The sequence below is a fragment of the Hyperolius riggenbachi genome, chromosome 5, assembly GCF_040937935.1.
Source record: "Hyperolius riggenbachi isolate aHypRig1 chromosome 5, aHypRig1.pri, whole genome shotgun sequence".
NCBI classification, from domain to species: Eukaryota; Metazoa; Chordata; class Amphibia; order Anura; family Hyperoliidae; genus Hyperolius; species Hyperolius riggenbachi.
In genome coordinates this window covers 104537747-104558727 of record NC_090650.1, presented here as the reverse complement: position 1 = coordinate 104558727, position 20981 = coordinate 104537747, and the positions used below count along the sequence as shown (strand labels likewise).

The 20981-nt window shown below is 41.2% G+C and overlaps 1 protein-coding gene across 5 annotated transcripts in view; it reads left to right on the top strand.

Moving 5' to 3' along the window:
- Window positions 1–20981, top strand: part of ANKRD28 (ankyrin repeat domain 28) — a 289915-nt gene that overhangs the window by 107107 nt on the left and 161827 nt on the right. For 3 of the 5 annotated variants that reach the window (XM_068236088.1, XM_068236089.1, XM_068236090.1), the window contains exon 2: window positions 18553–18636. In XM_068236088.1, the coding sequence (XP_068092189.1) occupies window positions 18553–18636 (84 nt within the window). Of the gene's footprint in view, window positions 1–3660; window positions 3937–18552; window positions 18637–20981 lie in introns of those variants that run through there. The other 2 variants (XM_068236091.1, XM_068236092.1) reach the window with 2 other exon arrangements.

Below are 20981 nucleotides of genomic sequence, written 5' to 3'. Positions count from 1 at the left end.
TACATACTGTGTACTCCATGTATGCTGAAGTACTCATATCATCTACACAGGGATAAGAAATGGAGAGGGTCAGTTTATAGGGAATGGGAGAAACAGTATTTGCAAAGCAATGAGAATTACTGAAATTAGCAGACATTACAGCTGGATTCATTATCAGCACTTCTACTGTACATACTGGAGTTTGCTGCATGTGCATATCTTAATGCAGGTATGTTGCATTATTGATGAGAGCCACATTTCTAGACATTTAAGCACACTGCAGTGTGTATATTACATGAACTGTTTAATCTTTTTATGCCATATTATGTTAAAGCTTTTCCAGGGATAAGGTGTTTCACCACAGGATTCCTCACTGGGTACTTTCTGTATGTTTAGGTTATTTGAAGGGCGTTCCATGCTGAAAGTGCACGAGACAAGATTACATGCCATTTGCATAATGTCAGTACTCCTGGTTTTGGTGGCATGTGGTTTAGTGCAGGATTCAGGTGATATTGGTGCAGGGGATTTCAGCGCTGTTCTTCGTCAGTATTTTGGGCTTACTTTTGCTTCTAGCGTTGGAGGTAGGTTAAGATTAGGTGCTTTGTGGGTGGGATATGATTAGACATGGAAGAGAGCAGTGTATGTTTGAATACATTTGAATACCAGACATGTGTCTGTGTTAGGCCTGAACGATTTTAGGAAAAAATTGAATTGAGCGATTTCTGTCCAAAATTACGATTTTGATTCGATTCACGATTTCCTTCAAATCCAGCTTTGTTCCCCCCCCTTTGTGCCTCTCTGTTCCCCCTCTGTCCCAGTCTCTCATTGTGCCCCCTTTGCCTCTTCATGCCTCCTCTGGGTCTCTCTCTTGCCTCTTTTGTGTCTCTGTGCCCACGCTGTCTCTCTGTGTGTCTCCTCTGTCTCCCAAGCGGCATCAGTTCTGGACATAGTTTCAAGCACTAGTCCAGCGATGCCCATCTATCCACTTTGCCTCCTGCAGGCTCTAATGCACGGCATACTTCCTGTATATCATGTGACATACAGGAACCTGAAGTTTTGCCAAGCACAAGAGGCGGCAGAGGGCGATAGAAGAAGGAAGGTATGTCCAACGCTGCGGGCACTGGGACTTTGGGAAAGTTTGAAGGTGCTTCTTCAAACTTCCTCATGTGGAAATGACGTGATCGCGATATTCGCCGCTTTGACGATTCTGAAATTGTGATCTTGGTGATCGCGATTTCGATTTAAATTCAATTTATCTTTCAGGCCTAGTCTGTGTTGCAAAGCTGTGTTCTGGTGTGGAAGGTTGCATTTGGGGAAAATGCAAAGACATTGCTGGGAAAATGTTTTACTGTAGGAACAAGGTTATTTTTTTGAGGGGTATATAATAGGACATTCGGCCGGAATGCTAGTGCGCAGTGGGCAATAGTATGTTTTTTTTTGTTTTATTTTATTTTTTGAGAGTGGCAGAGAGATTTGTCCTGGGATGGAATAAAAACTGCACAGACCACCTCCCAGTGCTTTACAGAGTATCTAGTCTTGTCACTAACTGTCCCTCAGAGGGGCTCTTAATATAATCCCTACATGACTGCAGAAACCCAGTAACTGTTCAGCAGCATTAACATGAAGCCAACATTGTAAAAAGTTATGATAAAGGCGCTGATTATGTGCAGAAATAATCAAAGATATTGTGTCTAATGCCTGGTACACACCATGAAATTTCGCATCAGATTGACGGTTGAACCGATAATTTTAGACAGGTCCGATCTGATTACTATAGTTTTTCTGATTTTTGTGTAGAAGTGATTGGAAAATCGATCAGAAATATGATTGGAAATCTTATCGGACCTGCCAGAAATAATCGACTGTCAATCTGATGGGAAATTGCATGGTGTGTACCAGGCATTAAATTAAAGGTTTCCTTAATTGAAAGTAATTGCTTTTATTTTCCAAAAGACCCTCGTTTATTCACCACATCAGGGAGTGTGTGCTTGTCACAATTATGTGGTGACTTTTAAAAGATATGTTCACTTTTATTTTCTCCAGGTTAATAAAATCATTTGTTTCTCTGATTAGGTTATTTAAAATTGCTGTAAAAGTTGATGACTTGATATCCAGGCAACGAGCTTTCACAGGATGACTGCAGGCAGCCTCCCGGTATCTCATGTAGACAGATGTAATATGTGGTGAATAATGCCATTCATTTTACATCCAAAGCAATCTTTTATATTCTGCCATTTTTATGCATTGTACTCTTTATACTCTCTAATCTGTCAGCACACGCTCTTGTACACATTTTGGTTTTTAATCATTACTCTTTGTTCGTTTATTTTTTGGGGATAATAATTTGTATTAGAAAAAGAATCCCGAGACTTTACTCCCCCCCCCCCCCCCCCCCCCCCCCAGAATGGCTTGGCTGACTTGCATAACTGCTTTCATATGTGGCAGTAAAAAAGAGGGCTTGTTCTTCAGGCTGGAGTCAGTTAAGCAAAGCGAGGCACAATTTTCCATGTGGAAACTTCAGTTAGGATGGTGCCCCCTCCTCCTAAAGGCAGATTAGTCATTAAACCAGCAGTGTTGTTGGTGACGACTGCAGAATGAGGATGATAGCCCCTCCCCATCACAGGAAGTTACTGGCTCACCGGGTGCAGTGGCTGAATTCTCTAGTTAACATGTGAGCATTAGTAGGCATTTCGTTCTGCAGCTCTGCAGTGTGTTGTGCTTCTTTCCACAACAGCTGGGATGGAATGCTACTGCTGCTGGGGGAGTGAAATTTTGTCTCTGCTCTTTTACAAACCTCCTCTCAGCCTGAGGCTCTGCAGCTTCCAAAAGCATCTTTTCTACAAAGGAGTTATTCTGAAATGGTGAAAGGAAGCCTATTAAATAGAGTGCAATGCTTATGAGAGCATTGAGCCTGGCAGAGGAAGAATTGAGACGTTTGCATGTTAAAAGGACCTCTGATGCTCCCTTTTGCTGTGGATTACAAAGGATGCTGTGTTTAATGGAGCTACTTATTGCACAAGAGCTGGAACTCCTGGTGACTGAAGTGCTATAGGCACCTTACGTTCTCAGTGCTGCTCCTTGGATCCAACAATATTTGTGTGTTTTGAGGAATCCATCCCTGCTTATTGCTCTGATCATAATGAAGTAAACACGTCCTCGGTATGCCTGTCATGTGGGACGCCTGAGATTCAGTCAGCTTCATTTCCCTTGGAGTACCCATCTCCCTTGTGGTCTGACTCATCACATGTGAATGAGCTGCAGTCCAGCACTCCACACTGGCTTTCATTGTTGCTGCTTTTGTAGACCTTGCTGGATTTTTATGCTTCATGTGGGGAGCTCAAGTCCTGGATTAGAGCACATGAAAGCAATACAATGAATGAAATCCATTTTCAGAATTGGTTAATGGGAAAATTCACAGCACTGGTTCAGCAGGATGCTAGTGTGGAGAGACAGTAAACAGCTGACTAGTGCTTTTTAGCAATTGACCTTGCAGGATTCAGTGGTCCTTTGTACAGCTAAATAAAGAACACTTTTACAGCTGATCATTAAACTGTTTTGGCAGGTTATCTTTTCTATGAGAGGAAAAAAGTAATAAAGCTAATAGGATTTTTTTGTACTCTGCTTTATACATTCTGCCCTGCATTTTGTTCCTATAGGAGAAGCAGTCAGTGTTAATAATTTTTTTTTCATTTTAGATTTTTTTTTTCAGTTTAATTGGGATTTTAAGTAAGCCTTTTAAAACTTTGATAGCAAATGGGATAGCTTCTGTTTGGGCCCGGTGCCATCTTTTTATAGTCTGAGGAGGATAAGAAGCTGAGCTTTGGCTCAACGTTGGCGCGAATGAGCCGCGTGTGTATTGTAGTTTTGGAGGAGGGGGACGATGACTCCCCTGTCTTTGCTTCAAAGTTGCTTCGTCGAAATCCTTATGCGCCTCCACCACCACCTACAATTGTGACGGTAAGACTTCTCTGTTGTCGAATTATGCTTCATTAACCTAAAGGGAACCTGAAGTGAGCGGGATTATGCAGGCTGACTTTTCCTTTTTTAAATAATGCACATTGCCTGGCTGTTCTGCTGATCCTCTGCCTCTGATACTTTAAGCCGTAGACCCTGAACAAGCATGCAGATCAGGAGTCTATGATGAGATTAGCTGCATGCTTGTTTCAGATGTGTGATTTAGACCCTACTGACCAGAAAGATCAGCAGGACTGCCAGTCAACTGGTATTGTTGAAAAGGAAATAAATATGGCAGCTTCCATAGGTCTCACACTTCCTGTTTCTTTTAACCTACAAGATAAGCTTATATAGCATAAAGTGGGTGTGTTAGGACCAGTTCTGCACTATTAGTCTAAGGTTCACCTTGCATAACAGCTCTGTGTTCACCTTAAAGGCGCAGGTGTGATATATGCAATGCCGTATATTCCGGCGTATAAGACAAACCCCCCCCCCCCCCCCCCCCCCCAACTTTTCCAGTTAAAATACAGTTTGGGATATACTCGCTGCATAAGACTACCCCTCTTCCAATGCACACCAAATAAATAAATTAAAACAAAAATCATACTGGTGCCATGTATGAACAGATACTGGTGCTGTACTGTATGTGGTACCCAGTATATAACACTGTACAGGGGATTGACTGGTTGGATTGGTCAACTCTCTCTCTCTCTCTCTCTCTCTCTCTCTCTCTCTCTCTCTCTCCATAAGTGGATTGGTCAGCTCCCTGTTTATTAGAGCAGTATTGAAGAATAGATTGTGCTGTGCCCATAAAACATGCCTTTCACCCGTCTGGCCCGCCCTTGGATCCTATTTACCTCCTTCTCTGCCTCTCAGATCTCACACATGTAAGCCTGCGCCGCTTCACTACAGTCCCCAGCAGCGAGATTTGAAAGTCGGTAACTGAATAGGGCGTATCACCCGGCATCAATGACACATGGCGTATAAGACGACCCCCAACTTTTTAGAAGATTTTCAAGGGTTAAAAAGTAGTCTTATACACCCCAATATACAGTATGTCATTCTGGCGATTTAGTCTTTGCTTTCTTGAACTATACCTTAGAAACTACGTTTTTATCGTATATAGAAAACATGCTTAACGTCTCACTTTCTTTCCTTTTTCTGTTTCTATGTGAATACCACATTCTGCTGGGGAAAGAATTTTTCCATGAGACACACAAGTTTCATAGCAAGCCACAAAGGCCTTGCTTTACTTCAGTTATTAATGTTTATTTCACTCAAGTTTTAAAGTTGGACTAAGAGGAGCTTGGCGCAGGGGACGTTGGAAAATGATTTCTTAAACATGAATGGCTGCTGGGGAAAAAAAGCACTGTTTTATTGGGTTGTAATGAAGTCTGATTGGCTGTTCTGAATAACACTTCTACTCTCACCACTTGTATTTTTAGAAGTCAGCATCTATTGTGGTTTAATATTGACAAGCTCACTGCTCAGCTATTTTCTTTGTGCTGGGTTAGGGAAAGAACTATGAGCCTATTGATACCTCTGTCTCCACAGAGGCTAGGATTTGCATGCTTAAATTTTCATTCATTCACATTTATAAATGTATGACCTATTTCAGTGCATGGATTTGAATGTTCTCCATGAACATTGTTTGCACAGCAAGCGCCTCCAACCATGCTGCTTTCACATGACTGCTTCAGGCTATTTTTCCATGTCTAGGATCTTCCATAACCACACTGGAGTCTGCAGTCATCAGGCATGCTTCCATGCTTGCATTGCGGTGCATACAGGGGCTACATCAGTGTTTCCTGATGCAGAAAGAGGCAGGAGCAGTCACAGGATGTTAACTTCAGCATTCAAGTAGGGGTATGTCAGGTACTAAAAAAACGTAACTGCAGAACACTTCTCTGTGGTGGTCGTGGTGTGTGTACACATAGGTGTGAATGGATTCTTCCAGCCAATTCCTAATGGTTTCCAGGGATAAGGTGTATGGTGGTTTCCAGTCTATATTGATAAGTACAAGCCAGTGTATTCATGACCTGATTATCCACAAGAACGATTGAGCAGTGCTCAGCTTCCTTTATTGAAAGCTAACCATGTACACTACTATTGTTTTGCCCAATTAAACATTTGACAAAATGTCTAATCAATCATGATCGTAAATTGAAGTGGATTTACAATTGATAGTTAGTGCGATCATTGAGCTATAGACTGATCCACGTCGTTGGTCTTTAGTCGGACGTACAGTAATTGATCATTTTATTGACGGTAATATTGATTAAAAGCCAAATTGAATGGTAAGTGAATAGTCTATGGCCAGTCTTGAAGGAAACAGCTGGAGTGTGTGAAGTTTTTGGTGGGACAGGAAGCTCATGGAGAAGTACTAAATGGCTGTGTTGTTTACTTCTTCTTCAGGAGCATGGAATGCTTAGCATTCAGTGATGGGGATAATTCCTGTGACGTCATTGTCTTTTGTAGCCAGTGAGATTCAACTGGCTGGCCACAGAAGGGATTTTCAAATATCAAGGGTCGCTATTCATCTGGTGGGGATTTACCATGCTGAGTGTTGACTCATTGTATGCTTCCATTCATTATTGTGTTTAGATTTTTCGCCTTCACAACAGTGCCAGATGCTGTTTTAAAAAAGGAAAAGTGTGAAAGAGAAAGGCTGTGCTTTGTGCGGTTTCACTATTGGGTAGATTTAGTGGTTGTCATACTGTGATTAGTATTTAGAAAAGGTGTTTTTGCTCGGCTTGCTGTCATGTCATTTAGACTTAAAATATTTTAGGTCCTTTTCCACTGAAAAGCATGACCTCCGCACTGCAATGGAATCTCGATTTTCTTAATTTAAAGAGAAACTTCAACCAAGAATTGAACTTTATCCCAATCAGTAGCTGATACCCCCTTTTACATGAGAAATCTATTCCTTTTCACAAACAGATCATCAGGGGGCACCGTATGGCTGATATTGTGGTGAAACCCCTCCCGCAAAGAAATTCTGAACTCTTGGCAGTTTCCTGTCTGTGAACCCTGTTGCATTGTGGGAAATAGCGGTTTACAGCTGTTTCCAACAGCCAAAACAGCAAGCAGCAGCTACATCACCTGCCAGCAGTAAAAATATCACCATGTGATAAATGTCAGAATATAAACCAGGGATTTAAAATATTTTACAAAGGGATAACACTGACTAAATCATTTATACATAATTATTGTAAAAATGAAGCACTTTTTTATTACGTTATTTTCTCTGGAGTTCCTCTTTAAAAATTACATTTTTCCCTGCGATTTAGCAGTGCTTGCAATTGGCTGCTATAGCAGTCGATCACAAGAGCATAAAATACAGCATGCAGCGCTTTCCCAAATTGCAATGAAATGAATCGCAGCGGGGAAAAAAAGGCACCATGATTAACATCCGTGTTCTCCCCAGAATCTTTTTCCAGCCTGGTGGCATGAAATAGTAGCCGGGTGGGTCGAAATGATAGAGTGCAGGGCTGGTGCTTCTGTGCGCAACTCTGCTTACAGCATAGGAGGAGGTGAGCCGTTGACATCCGGGTGCTCATCAAAACTAGCTGGGTGGAGCACCCAACTTAATGAGCCCAGGGAGAACACTGAACATGTTATTCACAAGTACCCTTGCGATCAGCAATACGCAAGTGTGCCAATTATTTAATCAGAGCGCAGCCATTGGAAAAAGGGCCCTTTCTCCATTCTAGAATTGTTGGGTTTCTTGTAATACATTTTCTGATGCTTTTTGTTATAAAGTAGAGTCTCGGTTATCTGGCAATGATTGGGGTCGGCTGATGCCGGATAAGTGTGCTTTCTGGATGCTTGAGACACAATGTTAAAAATAGGCCTAGCTAATATAATACTTTACTCCACTGTATATTCAGTGAACACTGTATTAAATGTTAAAATATAGTAACTGAAACTATATTAACTTTTGGGGAGCCTTGGAACCCAGTCTTAAAGCACTGCAGTGCTCACAAACAGCCTAAAAAGTTGGCCTTCATCACTGTGGGCCAGGTTTATCAAGAGTGTCTGAGACAAAATATTGGTACGTTTTTAGAAATCCATGCATAACTGTCTCAGGCATATTAAGAAATCATAAGTGCAGATTCCTTCTAAAACTGTTGTAATATAGGAGGAGCTAGGAGGAGTCAGACAGTGCAGTGTGTGAGGGGAATTCTTGTTGCTGAGGTAACCAACACACCTGCTGTATTGATACTGGCAGGCTCTGAGGAGGAATTCAGCAGGTGAGAGGAGCACCACACAAATCATGTCGAGCCTGCAGTTCTACATCTGTAGAGCTGCTTTCAAGCACTTCTTAATCTGCGCCAGTTTAGGGATGGATTTGCACTTCTCTTAACTGTAGTGTAGCTCTAGAAATCCACGCTAAACTGCCACTACTACCTAGGATTTAAGAACGTTCTAACCAGCAGGAAGAACAGTTCTGCATGATAATAAGAACAGATTAAGAAGAAAAAACTGCTGGTAATGCGTTGATAAATCTCCCCCACCAGGGCTGTGGAGTCGGGCAATTTTGGGTGCCTGGAGTCGGAGTCGGGAAAAAATGCACCGACTCCGACTCCTAATGAATTTGTAACTGTAATTAAAATAGAAAATATGATAGTGTTCTATTTCTCAGATAATAGTCATTAAAAATAATGTATATATACAGTATATATACAGTAATAGCTGTGCTTAGTCCACAAAAATGAAATAAACCAATCAAAATTAGTTGTGCTGCTTCAATAAAGCAGTCCCCGTATTTTTAAGGTCAGATATACATATCTGATTGTGACTGTATATATGATGTGTACACAGGAATCTCTTATATATACTAAATAACATCTATGCTGTAAGAATAAAGCCTGATGTGTAGCTGTGTCACTAATAGAGATGGTCAACGAGATGGAAATAATTCTGCATTGATGCTGACTTATGCAAATGTATGCACTCCCTTTGCTGATGAAATCAAAAAATTTGGTATGTTGTTAAAATTTGATTTGGTGACTACAAATTAAAGGGTAACTGAGACGGATGAAAAGTAAAGTTTTATACATACCTGGGGCTTCCTCCAGCCCCCTTCAGGCTAATCAGTCCCTCGCTGTCCTCCACCACCCGGATCTTCTGCTATGAGTCCTGGTAATTCAGCCAGTCTGCGCTGTCCGGCCGCATGCCGCTCCCACAGCCAGGAACATTCTGCACCTGCGCAATAGTGCTGCACAGGTGTAGTATGCACCTGGCGGCGGAGTGTGTGCATGCACACTACGCCCGACTGGCTCAAGTACCTGGACTCATAGCAGAAGATCCAGGTGGTGGAGGAGGACAACGAGGGACTGATTATCCTGAAGGCGGCTGGAGGACGCCCCAGGTATGTATAAAACTTTAATTTCATCTGTCTCAGGTTTACTTTGTAACACAGTAGTACTATACTCTACATATGCACTCCCCACAGAGCTGCAGGGAATCCACTGAGAATGCTGTGCACATTGAACACAGAGGTGTTGTCTGTTTACAATCTCCTCATTCCCATGCAGAGTACCTGCACATCATTCTTACATGTACCCACACTTACATTGCCTAGGGCCTGATAGATGTTCTTTGTTCCGGTTTGTACATCTTACAAGTACTCTTACCAAGGACTAGTTTTAGTCTAAAGGGAATAAATATAGTAGTCTACATATCCTTCTCACTTCAGTTGTCTTGTCTTCAGTTGTTCTACTTCAGCTGTCTTGTAAAATTCCTAAGCGTTGGCAGTTAAGAGACGAATTTCATGTTACATACTTTTAATCAACAAAATTGTAATATGCAAATTAGAGGAGTCGGAGGAATCCTGAACTGAGGAGTCTGAGTCGGTGGATTTTTGGACCGACTCCACAGCCCTGGTGAGTACTGCTGGAGATTTGTGTTGGTTGGTTGAGACTACAGATCATTTGAGTTCCGGATAACTGGTACTCTACTGTAATGAAGGTGAAGAACTGTGTGGTGAAATGTATTTCCTGCTGACTTTAATTGGCCCAATTCCAAGCTACATAGTCATTATTAGCATCCTATTGATCATCTCTAGCTGACAGATAAATCAGGGATGACAGACTGTATACTGGGTACCAGATTGGGTATCTTCTGTGTACAGAGATTCTATTATTTTAGAAGCAAGGTTTCTCTTCATTCAGGGATGGCCACAAAATGAGGTTTTTTTTCCCATGTTAAATTGAATTTTAGAGGCATGTGGAACTTTTATTGGGGCTTCTTAGTTTACTCCAGGGTTGCATTCCAGGAAGGTCCCTTGTAAATGAAGCTTTGCATAAACCACATTCTAACACTTTACTAATGCTTTATTTGGCCTAGTGCACACCAGAGCGGTTCTGCTGCGTTTTGCGATCCGCTTGCGGGTGCGGATCCGCTTGGGTAATGTATTTTAATGGGCTGGTGCACACCAGAGCGGGAGGTGTTTTGCAGAAACTCATACTCCCGGGCTGCTGCAGATTTTGGATAGCGGATGCTTTTCTGCCTCAATGTTAAGTATAGGAAAAACGCAATCCGCTCTGAAAAAACGGCACTTCAGAGCGGTTTGCTAGGCGTTTTTTGTTACAGTAGCTGTTCAGTAACAGCTTACTGTAACAATACATGAAAGCTACTACACCAAAAACTCTTCACAAAACCGCAAAATGCTAGCTGAAACACTACAGAAAAAGAAGAAAAAGCATTTCAAAATCTGCTAGCATTTTGCGGATCTGCTAGCGGTTTTTGGTGTGCACCAGGCCTTAGGGCTTAGTAAAGGTTTAACCTTGGCAGTGCAGGTTCATCTGTAGTGAAGAACTCTCTACAAAGATGTACTTGCTAGAAATGTCATTCATTGGACTGCTGTGCACGTTTTTCAAAAAGGAAGACACAGCATTTTCAACAGTGACTGAATACTGTCTTAATCTGTAGACTCACTATGAGCACTGTGAGTGTTTTTTTTGACTATTAGCTCTTTCTAGCACCCCCCCCCCCTTTTTTTTTTAAACGCTCCCATTGACTTGCATTTAAATGGCGGTAAAATTGGCTGCAATCAAGATTTTTCAAACATTGTCTACTGCAATTTTACCGTGATTTTAATACAAGTCAATGGGAGCGTGTTTCTCATGGCACTGGTGGTCAGAATAGCACTCAAAGTGCTCATAGTGTGTCTGCAGCCATGTGTGTAGGTATTAGTGCTTAGTGTATAATAGGGCTGTGGCCAGGCACCTTATACAGTTTCCACTGGTACGGCCTTTGCAGCTATTCATTGCTCAGGGCTGTTTTGGTCACCAGTACATGTAGAGCTCTAAAGGAAGATAGGAATGAATGCCCTTGGCTTCTAAGGACTCTTACACCCGAATGGGAAAGACCGCAAACAGGGTGGTGAAATGTTATGTTTAGAACAGGTTGCTTTTTTTTTATAGCTTAAAGGACACCTGAACTGAAAAGGATATAGAGGCTGCCATATTTATTTCCTTTTGAACAATGCAAATTTACTGGCTGTATTGCTGATCCTCTGCCTCCAATACTTTTAGCCATAGACCATGAACAAGCATGCAGATCAGAAGTTTCTGATAGTTTGACTGGACTTGCTTCATGCTTGTTTCAGGTGTGTGATTTGGATACTACTGCAGCCAAAGATATCAGCAGGACTGCCAGGCAACTGGTATTTAAAAAGAAATACATATGGCAACCTCCTTAAACCTCTTAGTTCGGTGTACTTTAAGCTGTGTATAAACATTTGATTGTGCTCAGCAGAGGCCAGTCGGTGGGGGTTGCTTCAGTTAAGAATCTAGCATGTGTGCAGCGGTCCCTGACCACCTGCTATATGGCAGCCAATCTGTCATGGCAGATCATGTCTACTGCGGACATTCTCTCTTCCTCCCCTATTGTTTCCTGCTCTGTTGCTTCTCCTCCCCTCTACATAACAGTAAGGATCGCTAGCTGGCAGGCTAGTGATGCATCTATAAAGCACTGAACCCTGATCCCTGCCAATCGATATTTGTACGTGTGTACCCAGCTTTCGGAGCATACCTGAACTATAAATGTCAACTGAAGTGACCTCTAATGCTCTTTATGGACAGCAGTAAGTGAAAGTGTGTACATAGCTGAAGAGCATTACTAGATTTTAAGCAGTACAGAGTACCTCTGATTTGTATTCTGCCTGTCACATTAACATACATGTTAAAGAAGAACTGTAGTAAAAATAACAATGAATAAAATTGCTTATTTATTACAATATTCCTTCATAGATTATTTAGTCAGTGTTTGCTCATTGTAAAATATTTACTCTCCCTGATTTACGTTTGCAAATTTATCACTGGTGGCGACATCTTTAGTTCTGCCAGGTGATCTATATGGAATGTTCGTTAGGCCTGGAACCAACTAGGAATCGCTGCAGCGCTGTGTGCAGCGATTCCTAGGGCATTTGGTTTTTTTTTTACGCTTGGAAGCAATGTACTGCAAACTGTACAGCGCTTCCGATTTTTTTTTTTTCAATTAAAATTTATTATACTTACCAGGTGTCCTCCTTCCACCCGTAGCCCCGCCCCTAAAAGAGGTCATAGGTGCTTCTTTAGGACCAATCAGAGAGAAGTGTCTGTGACTTCATCCTTTAGGGGGTGGAGCTACAGACGGAAGAAGGTAATCAAGACACCGGGTAAGTAGTATTAAAATTTTTTATTCAAAACAAAATCGCTTTCCCCCCCCCCCCCTTTTATAAGCAATTTATGCAGTGCTTTAAATACTTTGCATTTAGCACAAACCTGCTCAAAATGCTGCATGTCCTGTTATTGCGATTGCTAAGCGCAATCTCACTAGTGGGTTCACCACCACTCACTTTCATTGGCAAAGTGTTTTTGGGAATTGTCGACGATCCCACAACGCTGCCAAAAATGCCCTAGAAGATTCCTACTCTTTCTGAGAGTCATTCTTTCTCACAACACAGCAAGGTTCACAGACAGCAAACTGTCAGGACCATGGTCATGACCTCATACTGTGGGTGGGATTTCACCACATCAGCCGTACAGACCCCCCCTGATGATCTATTAGAGAAAAAGTAAAGCTTTCTCGTTGAAAAGGGGGTATCGGCTACTGATTAGGATAAAGTTAAATGCTTGATTAAAGTTCCTCCTTAAAGGAATTGTCAGGCAAAAAAAGTTTCACTTACCTGGGGCTTCTACCAGCCCCATGCAGCCATCCTGTGCCCTCGTAGTCACTCACTGCTGCTCCTTTTTTTTTTTTTTTTTTTTTTTTTTTTTTTTTGCCTGATAATTCCTTTAAATGAAGTTTGCAATTTTAAAATGGTGAGTACACTGATTAGTAACTCCACCACTGATCAGTAACTCCTGAAAGACAAAATGTATGGTGGCATTCCAGACTTTGTTAATCAAGCACTAAGACTCATAATCAGTACTTTTCCACTATATTTTAATACAGAGTGCAATATTAGAGGCCTGGTATAATGTATTGTGTGTATGTGAATATTCAAGAGAGCAGAGTCACCCCAAACTACCAGTGCGCTCAGTTTAATATGTGACTGGAAGCTTGGCAGCTGGGCACACCCATCTCTTTTTGACTCCGGTTTTCCCATCCTAAAAGTTCTTCATATGTCTGGAGTTTTCCCTGATGTCGAAGATGACTACCGTAGTAGAAATGTGGTGTATTGCACACTGCGGTTTTTAGGAAGAACTCTCTCCCTTTCTAAAGTATTCATATGAAAATATGGCCAGATGCTGAACGTTTCTAGGTTGAGAAATGTAAGGATAACAATTTAAAAACTATTAGGTGGACAATGGGAAGCAGGGCTGTGGAGTCGGAGTCGTGGAGTCGGGCAATTTTGGGTGCCTGGAGTCGGAGTCGGGAAAAAATGCACCGACTCCGACTCCTAATGAATTTGTAACTGTAATTAAAATAGAAAATATGATAAAATGTTCTATTTCTCAGATAATAGTCATTAAAAATAATGTATATATACAATATATATACAGTAATAGCTGTGCTTAGTCCACAAAAATGAAATAAACCAATAAAAATTAGTTACTTGTGCTGCTTCAATAAAGCAGTCCCCGTATTTTTAAGGTCAGATATACATATCTGATTGTGACTGTATATATGATGTGTACACAGGAATCTCTTAGATATACTAAATAACATCTATGCTGTAAGAATAAAGCCTGATGTGTAGCTATGTCACTAATAGAGATGGTCAACGAGATGGAAATAATTCTGCATTGATGCTGATTTATGCAAATGTATGCACTCCCTTTGCTGATGAAATAAAATAATTTGATATGTTATTAAAATTTGGTTTGGTGACTACAAATTAAAGGGTAACTGAGACGGATGAAAAGTAAAGTTTTATACATACCTGGGGCTTCCTCCAGCCCCCTTTAGGCTGATCAGTCCCTCACTGTCCTCCACCACCCGGATCTTCTGCTATGAGTCCTGGTAATTCAGCCAGTCAGCGCTGTCCGGCCGCATGCCGCTCCCACAGCCAGGAACATTCTGCACCTGCGCAATAGTGCTGCACAGGTGTAGTATGCTCCTGGCGGCGGAGTGTGTGCATGCGCACTACGCCTGACTGGCTCAAGTACCTGGACTCATAGCAGAAGATCCAGGTGGTGGAGGAGGACAACGAGGGACTGATTATCCTGAAGGCGGCTGGAGGAAGCCCCAGGTATGCATAAAACTTTAATTTCATCTGTCTCAGGTTTACTTTGTTAAACAGTAGTACTATACTCTACATATGCACTCCCCACAGAGCTGCAGGGAATCCACTGAGAATGCTGTGCACATTGAACACAGAGGTGTTGTCTGTTTACAATCTCCTCATTCCCCTGCAGAGTACCTGCACATCATTCTTACATGCACCCACACTTACATTGCCTAGGGCCTGATAATGTTCTTTGTTCCGGTTTGTACCTTTTACAAGTACTCTTACCAAGGACTAGTTTTAGTCTAAAGGGAATAAATATAGTAGTCTACATATCCTTCTCACTTCAGTTGTCTTGTAAAATTCCTAAGCGTTGGCAGTTAACCACTTCACAGCTCCAGTACAGTATATCTACTCCCCTGCAGACTTCATCTAACCGCCCAGGGGAGTAAATATACGTACTCCCGCTGCTACCACTGCTGTAAGCGCTCCTGCTTATTTGTGCGCTCGTTCATGTTGCCATCTGCCCACCAGGAGATCAATGAATGGGAAAGCAATTCCTAATCATTGATCTAAGTCCCCGTAGCAATTATCGGCGCCTTTTATGAGAAGCTGCATGATCATTCTAATAAATAAAAGTTTCCCATCTTCAGTACACTTCCTGTAAGCATACATATTTTGCTTACAGGACGTATAAAAAAAAAGACTGAGGCCAGCTTGTGGCCAAATAGTAAAACTACATCTAAAAGTATTTTTTTTTAAATGCAAAGACCTGTTTTTACATTTTAAATTAACCCCTTACCTCCCACACTCCCCAATAGTTACCAACATTTTTTTTTTTTGTAAAAAATATAATGAAATAAATTTACAATTATAAAAAATGCATAAATAGTTTTCTTAGGGACTGAACTTTTTTAATATGTATGTCAAGACGGTATAATACTGTTACTTTATAAATTATGGGCTTTTTATTAATGATGGATGCAAAACTGAAAAAAATGCATCTTTATTTCCTAATAAAATATTGCCACCAGACAATGTGATAGGGACATCATTTAAATGGTGTAATAACCAGTATAAATGGGCACATAAATTACGTGGATTTTAATTATGGTAGCATGCATTATTTAAAAATGATAATGGCCGAAAAGTGAAAAATAAGGGTTTTTTTCCAATTTTTTTCTTATTTTTCCATTAAAAAACATTTAGAATAAAATAATTCTTGGCATAATTTACCACCCAAAGTAAGCCTAATTAGTGATAAAAAAAACACATTTAACACATTTCATTCTGATAAGTAGAGATAAAGTTATTGGCAAATAAATGGAAGGAGCTGAAAGGTGAAAATTGCTTGGATGCTGAAGGGGTAAAACCCCTCAGTTGTGAAGTGGTTAAGAGACGAATTTCATGTTACATACTTTTAATCAACAAAATTGTAATATGCAAATTAGAGGAGTCGGAGTCGTGGAGTCGAAGTCGGTGGAATCCTAAACTGAGGAGTCGGAGTCGGTGGATTTTTGGACCGACTCCACAGCCCTGATGGGAAGACCACGTGGTGCCTGAAACTGATCATTGTTACAAATTGTGATCATGGGGATGCCAGTCATGTTTGTTTTTTAATGCTTTACTCAGCTGTGACTTTGATGTCTTTGTAAGGGGAAAAATACTTGGTATGGAACAATTTAATGCTCACTAACCTAAAGTGGAATAAAAGTAGGCAGCTTTATTTATCTGGGGTTTCTTATTGCCCCCTATCAGTCCTTGTGTGCCCTTGCTGTCATTCCGGGATCCTCTGTTCAGCGGCAGCACCGTTCTGACAGCTGCATGCGCAGCCCAGTGCCTCCTGATCGCGATTCTGTGGATGAGTGTTCTGCGCTTGCACAGTACTTAAAAATTGCTACTGTGCATGAGCAGAACACTCTCTTGTCCACGGGAGCACGATCAAGGAGAAGGGTGGGCCATGCATGTGTAGTAGCATGCGACTGGTCCATTCATCCAGCTTTCAGAGGGGCACTGCTTGATAAACACAGGAGCGGGTGATGACGAAGGCACAGGATTACAGGGGGGCTGGAAGAAGCCCCAGGTAAGTTAAACTTTCCACGTTTTTCCACTTCAGGTACCCATTAAAGAGAAACTCCGACCAAGAATTGAACTTTATCCAAATCAGTAGCCGATACCCCCTTTTACATGAGAAATCTATTCCTTTTCAAACAGACCATCAGGGGGCGCTGTATTACTGATATTGTGGTGAAACCCCTCCCACAAGAAACTGGTACGCCTGGTAATTTCCTGTCTGTGAACCTTGTTGCATTGTGGGAAATGGCTGTTTACAGCTGTTTCCAACTGCTAAAAAAGCATGCAGCAGCTACATCACCTGCCAACAGTAAAAATGTCACCATGTAATGTCAGAATGTAAATCAGGAAGAGGAAAGCTTTTACAGTGGGTAAACACTGACTAAATCATTTCTACATAATTATTGTAAAAATGAAGCACTTTTTTATTAAATTATTTTCACTGGAGTTCCTCTTTAAAGGAAATCTAAATTGACAGGAATTAAATTATTTAGTGGGTGGATAGTGTACTGGTTAAGGGCTTCCTGCTCATAATCCAGTACCTATTCAGTAAGGAGTCTTTGGGCAAGACACTAGCACTGCAGGGTGGCCTACTGAGCTTGCCCCTAGTGGCTGCAGCTCTCAAGAGCTTTGAGTCAGACAGGAGAAAAGTGCTATTTAAAGTTAGCATTATAATATATGGTACTACTTCTCATTCCTTTATGGACGTTTTACTTGTCAAACAATTGCTTTAAAGTGGAATATAACCCTGCATTTCATCTTTGCTCTAAAACATTTACAGCATATTATATGCAGCCAGCATTTTTTTTTTTTTTTTTTTTTTTTACTAGACCAGCATTCGAAGGGTTACACACAGAGCTTGAAAGTTCAGTGCAGTGAAATGTGGACATATCCGAACTTTAGATAATGTTCTCTTGTGTTTACTTAAATGTATCAAGTGATGAATGTGACACATTCTCTGACTGCGGAGAAGCTGCTGGAGACGGAGAGACACTGAAAGCATGTCTGCCTGCAAAACAGCAATGTATAAAACCAGTTAGTAATAAAATGCAAAGTCAGCTCACAAAGCAAAAAAACTGTACTTTTGGAAACCTATAACTTATAAATGAATAATACTTATGCACAAATTTATTATTTATTTATTTGTTGTATTTATAAAGCGCCAACATATTACGCAGCGCTGGACATTAATTTAGGTTAACACACAAATGCAAATATGATAACCGTATGGCATATAAAAAGTATTTAAAAATGTTTTTATAGAATATTGTGTCAGGGTTTTAATCCGCTTTAATGCCATCCTGTAATTCTCTGTGAATCACAGACCCAGAATGTGTATGCTGGCTATGTGCTCCAGCTGCATACTTGTTCCAGGTTTTATGCAGAAACCAATCAGAAGACCAGCAGCAATATCCAAACAACTGATATCTTTTTAAAAAGCGATGCAAAAGGGCATCTTGCATATCTTTCTAACCCTTAAGGCAAATTTTACATCTGACCCTTGCGTTTGTAGTGCGATGTCCCGCCCCTGATCGCACAGCAACACAAAAAACTACATTCATATGACTCTGCGGCAGAGTGCACTGACAGGGTCATATGCATAGCGCCTGGCTCTTGCATGCGCCTCGCCACCCTCTTGCCCAGTGATGTACTCCCTGCACTATGGGGTAAGTGTACTAGGCCCCATGATTTCATTGCTGTTGCATTACCTTACTTGCAGAAGGGTAACATAATGCAGTGAAAGCGTACGTGTAAAAGCGTCCTTCAACGTTATTTCAAAGTAGTTTTTCCTATATCTCTTTTTTTTTTAAGTTCATATTGAAGAATTGTTAATACTGTATACTGCATGCTCCCTAGACATTTAATTTCCTTTATCTTTCTTTTAGCCTCCCCTGGTTCAAGCAATTTTCAATGGTGATCCAGATGAGGTTCGTGCGCTGATATTCAAGAAGGAAGATGTCAACTTCCAGGTAATTGTTTTCTGCGTTTAAAGTGTAATCACTATTAATTGATGATATATTTAAAAGAATGTAACTTCTCTTATTAACATGTTTGCAATTATCAGTAGTATAGATAACCAAGCTGAAGTTCTGTACTTGCGGTTAATGATTTTTCATGAAATAGCTGTGCCAGTAAACTCACTGAAGGGTGCGGCTGCTGTAAGCGGCTATAGATGTACCATTGAGGTCAACTGTGTGATTGTCAACAAACTATTAATTGCTGTCATGTACAAGGTACAGAACTGTCACTTTGTCACTTGTACATGCTTGCAGCACTTCACTTATGTTTACAGGGTAATGAGCTGTCTGCTAAAAACGATCCTACTTTGTTGGTGAATAAAAAAGTTATGGTAATTAGCTTTTTCGAGGGGGCTAAAGTTTGAACTAGCAAATAGCTGAACAAACAACCACAGCATTAGCTGCTAGAGGTTGCTAATCCCATCATCCCCTCTCTAAATGGAGCTACTTAATAGTGTTTCCCTGAAAATAAGGCAGTGTCATATACATTTTTGTTCCAAAAGATGTTTTAGGGCTTATTTTCAGAGGATGTCTTATCTTTCTAGGAACGCTATGTACTGATAAGGCACTTAACCTATCATCATTGCACACAACTGATCTTTCTGTGCGCAACGATGACAGGACCTCTGCCCTATCGGCACTGTGTCCCCAATTGCTGGCCTCCTCTTCCTTCTCTGCATTGCGGTAATTTACTGATCAGGCACCAGCCCGTTATCCCTGCACACAGCTGATAACCTTGCTGTGTGCTGGGATGACAGGACCGGTGCCTGATTGGCACTGCACCACTGTATTCACTCCCGGCCGCCTCTTTGCACTGCACCGCTGTGTCCCAGCCTCTTCCTCCTTTTTAATGGTCCCTAGGGCTTACTTTCTGAGGAGGGTTTATATTTTAAGCATGCTCGAAATATAAGCTAGGGTTTATTTTCGGGGGAAGGCTTCATTTGCGGGTGAACACTGTAATACAAGAACCAATTGTTTATTGCTATATGTATGTACTTTTGCTTACACACAGATTTTTGAGGTAGGTGTTACCAGTAGGCCTGAACGATTTTAGGAAAAAATTGAATTGAGCGATTTCTGTCTGAAATTGCGATTTCGATTCGATGCACGGTTTCCTTCCAATCAAGCTTTGTTCCCCCTCTTTGCCTAGTTGTTCCCTCCTCTGTCTCTCTTTGTGCCCCCTTTGCCTCTTTATGCCTCCTCTGGGTCTCTCTCTTGCCCCCTTTGTGTCTCTGTGCCCGCTCTTTCTCTCTGTGTCTCTCTGTGCCTCCTCTGTCCCCCAAGCTGCATCAGTTCTGGACATAGCTTCTAATGCACGGAATACTTCCTGTATGTCACGTGACATACAGGAACCCGGAGTTTTGCCAAGCACACTTCTTCAAACTTCCCCCATGTGAAAATGACGTGATCGCGATAATTGCCGCTTTGACGATTCCGAAATTGTGATCTTGTTGATCACGATTTCGATTTAAATTCGATTTATCTTTCAGGCCTAGTTACCAGCACACTACGCCTGACTTGATTGGTTCAGTATTACAACAGTCAGCCACTTGCCTAAACCTAGAATGCTTTTGGATGTTTTACAAATAGAGCAAGAGACAGTTCCGTCAGAGGTCTCTATAATTACCACAAGGTCACAGGTTTCACCTGTTATCTGCTCACATTCCTGTAAGGGCATGTTCATAGGAGTATTGTCATAGCTGCCTGTACATAGTCTCACTTCCCACTGCATTCTTGCCTTCCAACTTACTGCAGTGAGCGGTGTCTGACTTCATATGTTTAGCATGAATAGCACTTATTTGTAATTTGCAATGTCTAATTGGTTACTGCGTTGTTGCATTGGCAGAATATTCCCCTGCTCAGCCATACCAACTTTAATGTCATGGTGAATTGGCCTGCCTTGACCTTTCAGGCCTATATAATTCTTTGGGCACAGGGTGGGTGAGCTGGAATGGAAAGTTGGAAAACAGATGGAAAATAAATACTAAGAAAGCCAGTGACAAACTGTGGAGTCACCTTAAAACTGACTCATATTTTTTTTTCTCTGAATAAAAAAAGCTAACTGTAGGAATAGTTACTGGCAAAAAGGAATATTTTTACAGGAAGAGTGACAGCCAGAGTAGGCAGATGAAGGCACAGCTGGATTGTGGGTAGACACTGTACACTGCTCGAAAATGAATCACAAATGACAGAAGAGAAGTTTGCTAACCATGCTCAAAATGAATTCCATCATTAAAACTTGAATGTTGTTTTATAGGAAGGGAAATTCATTATTTTTACTGAGGATGAGGGGATTG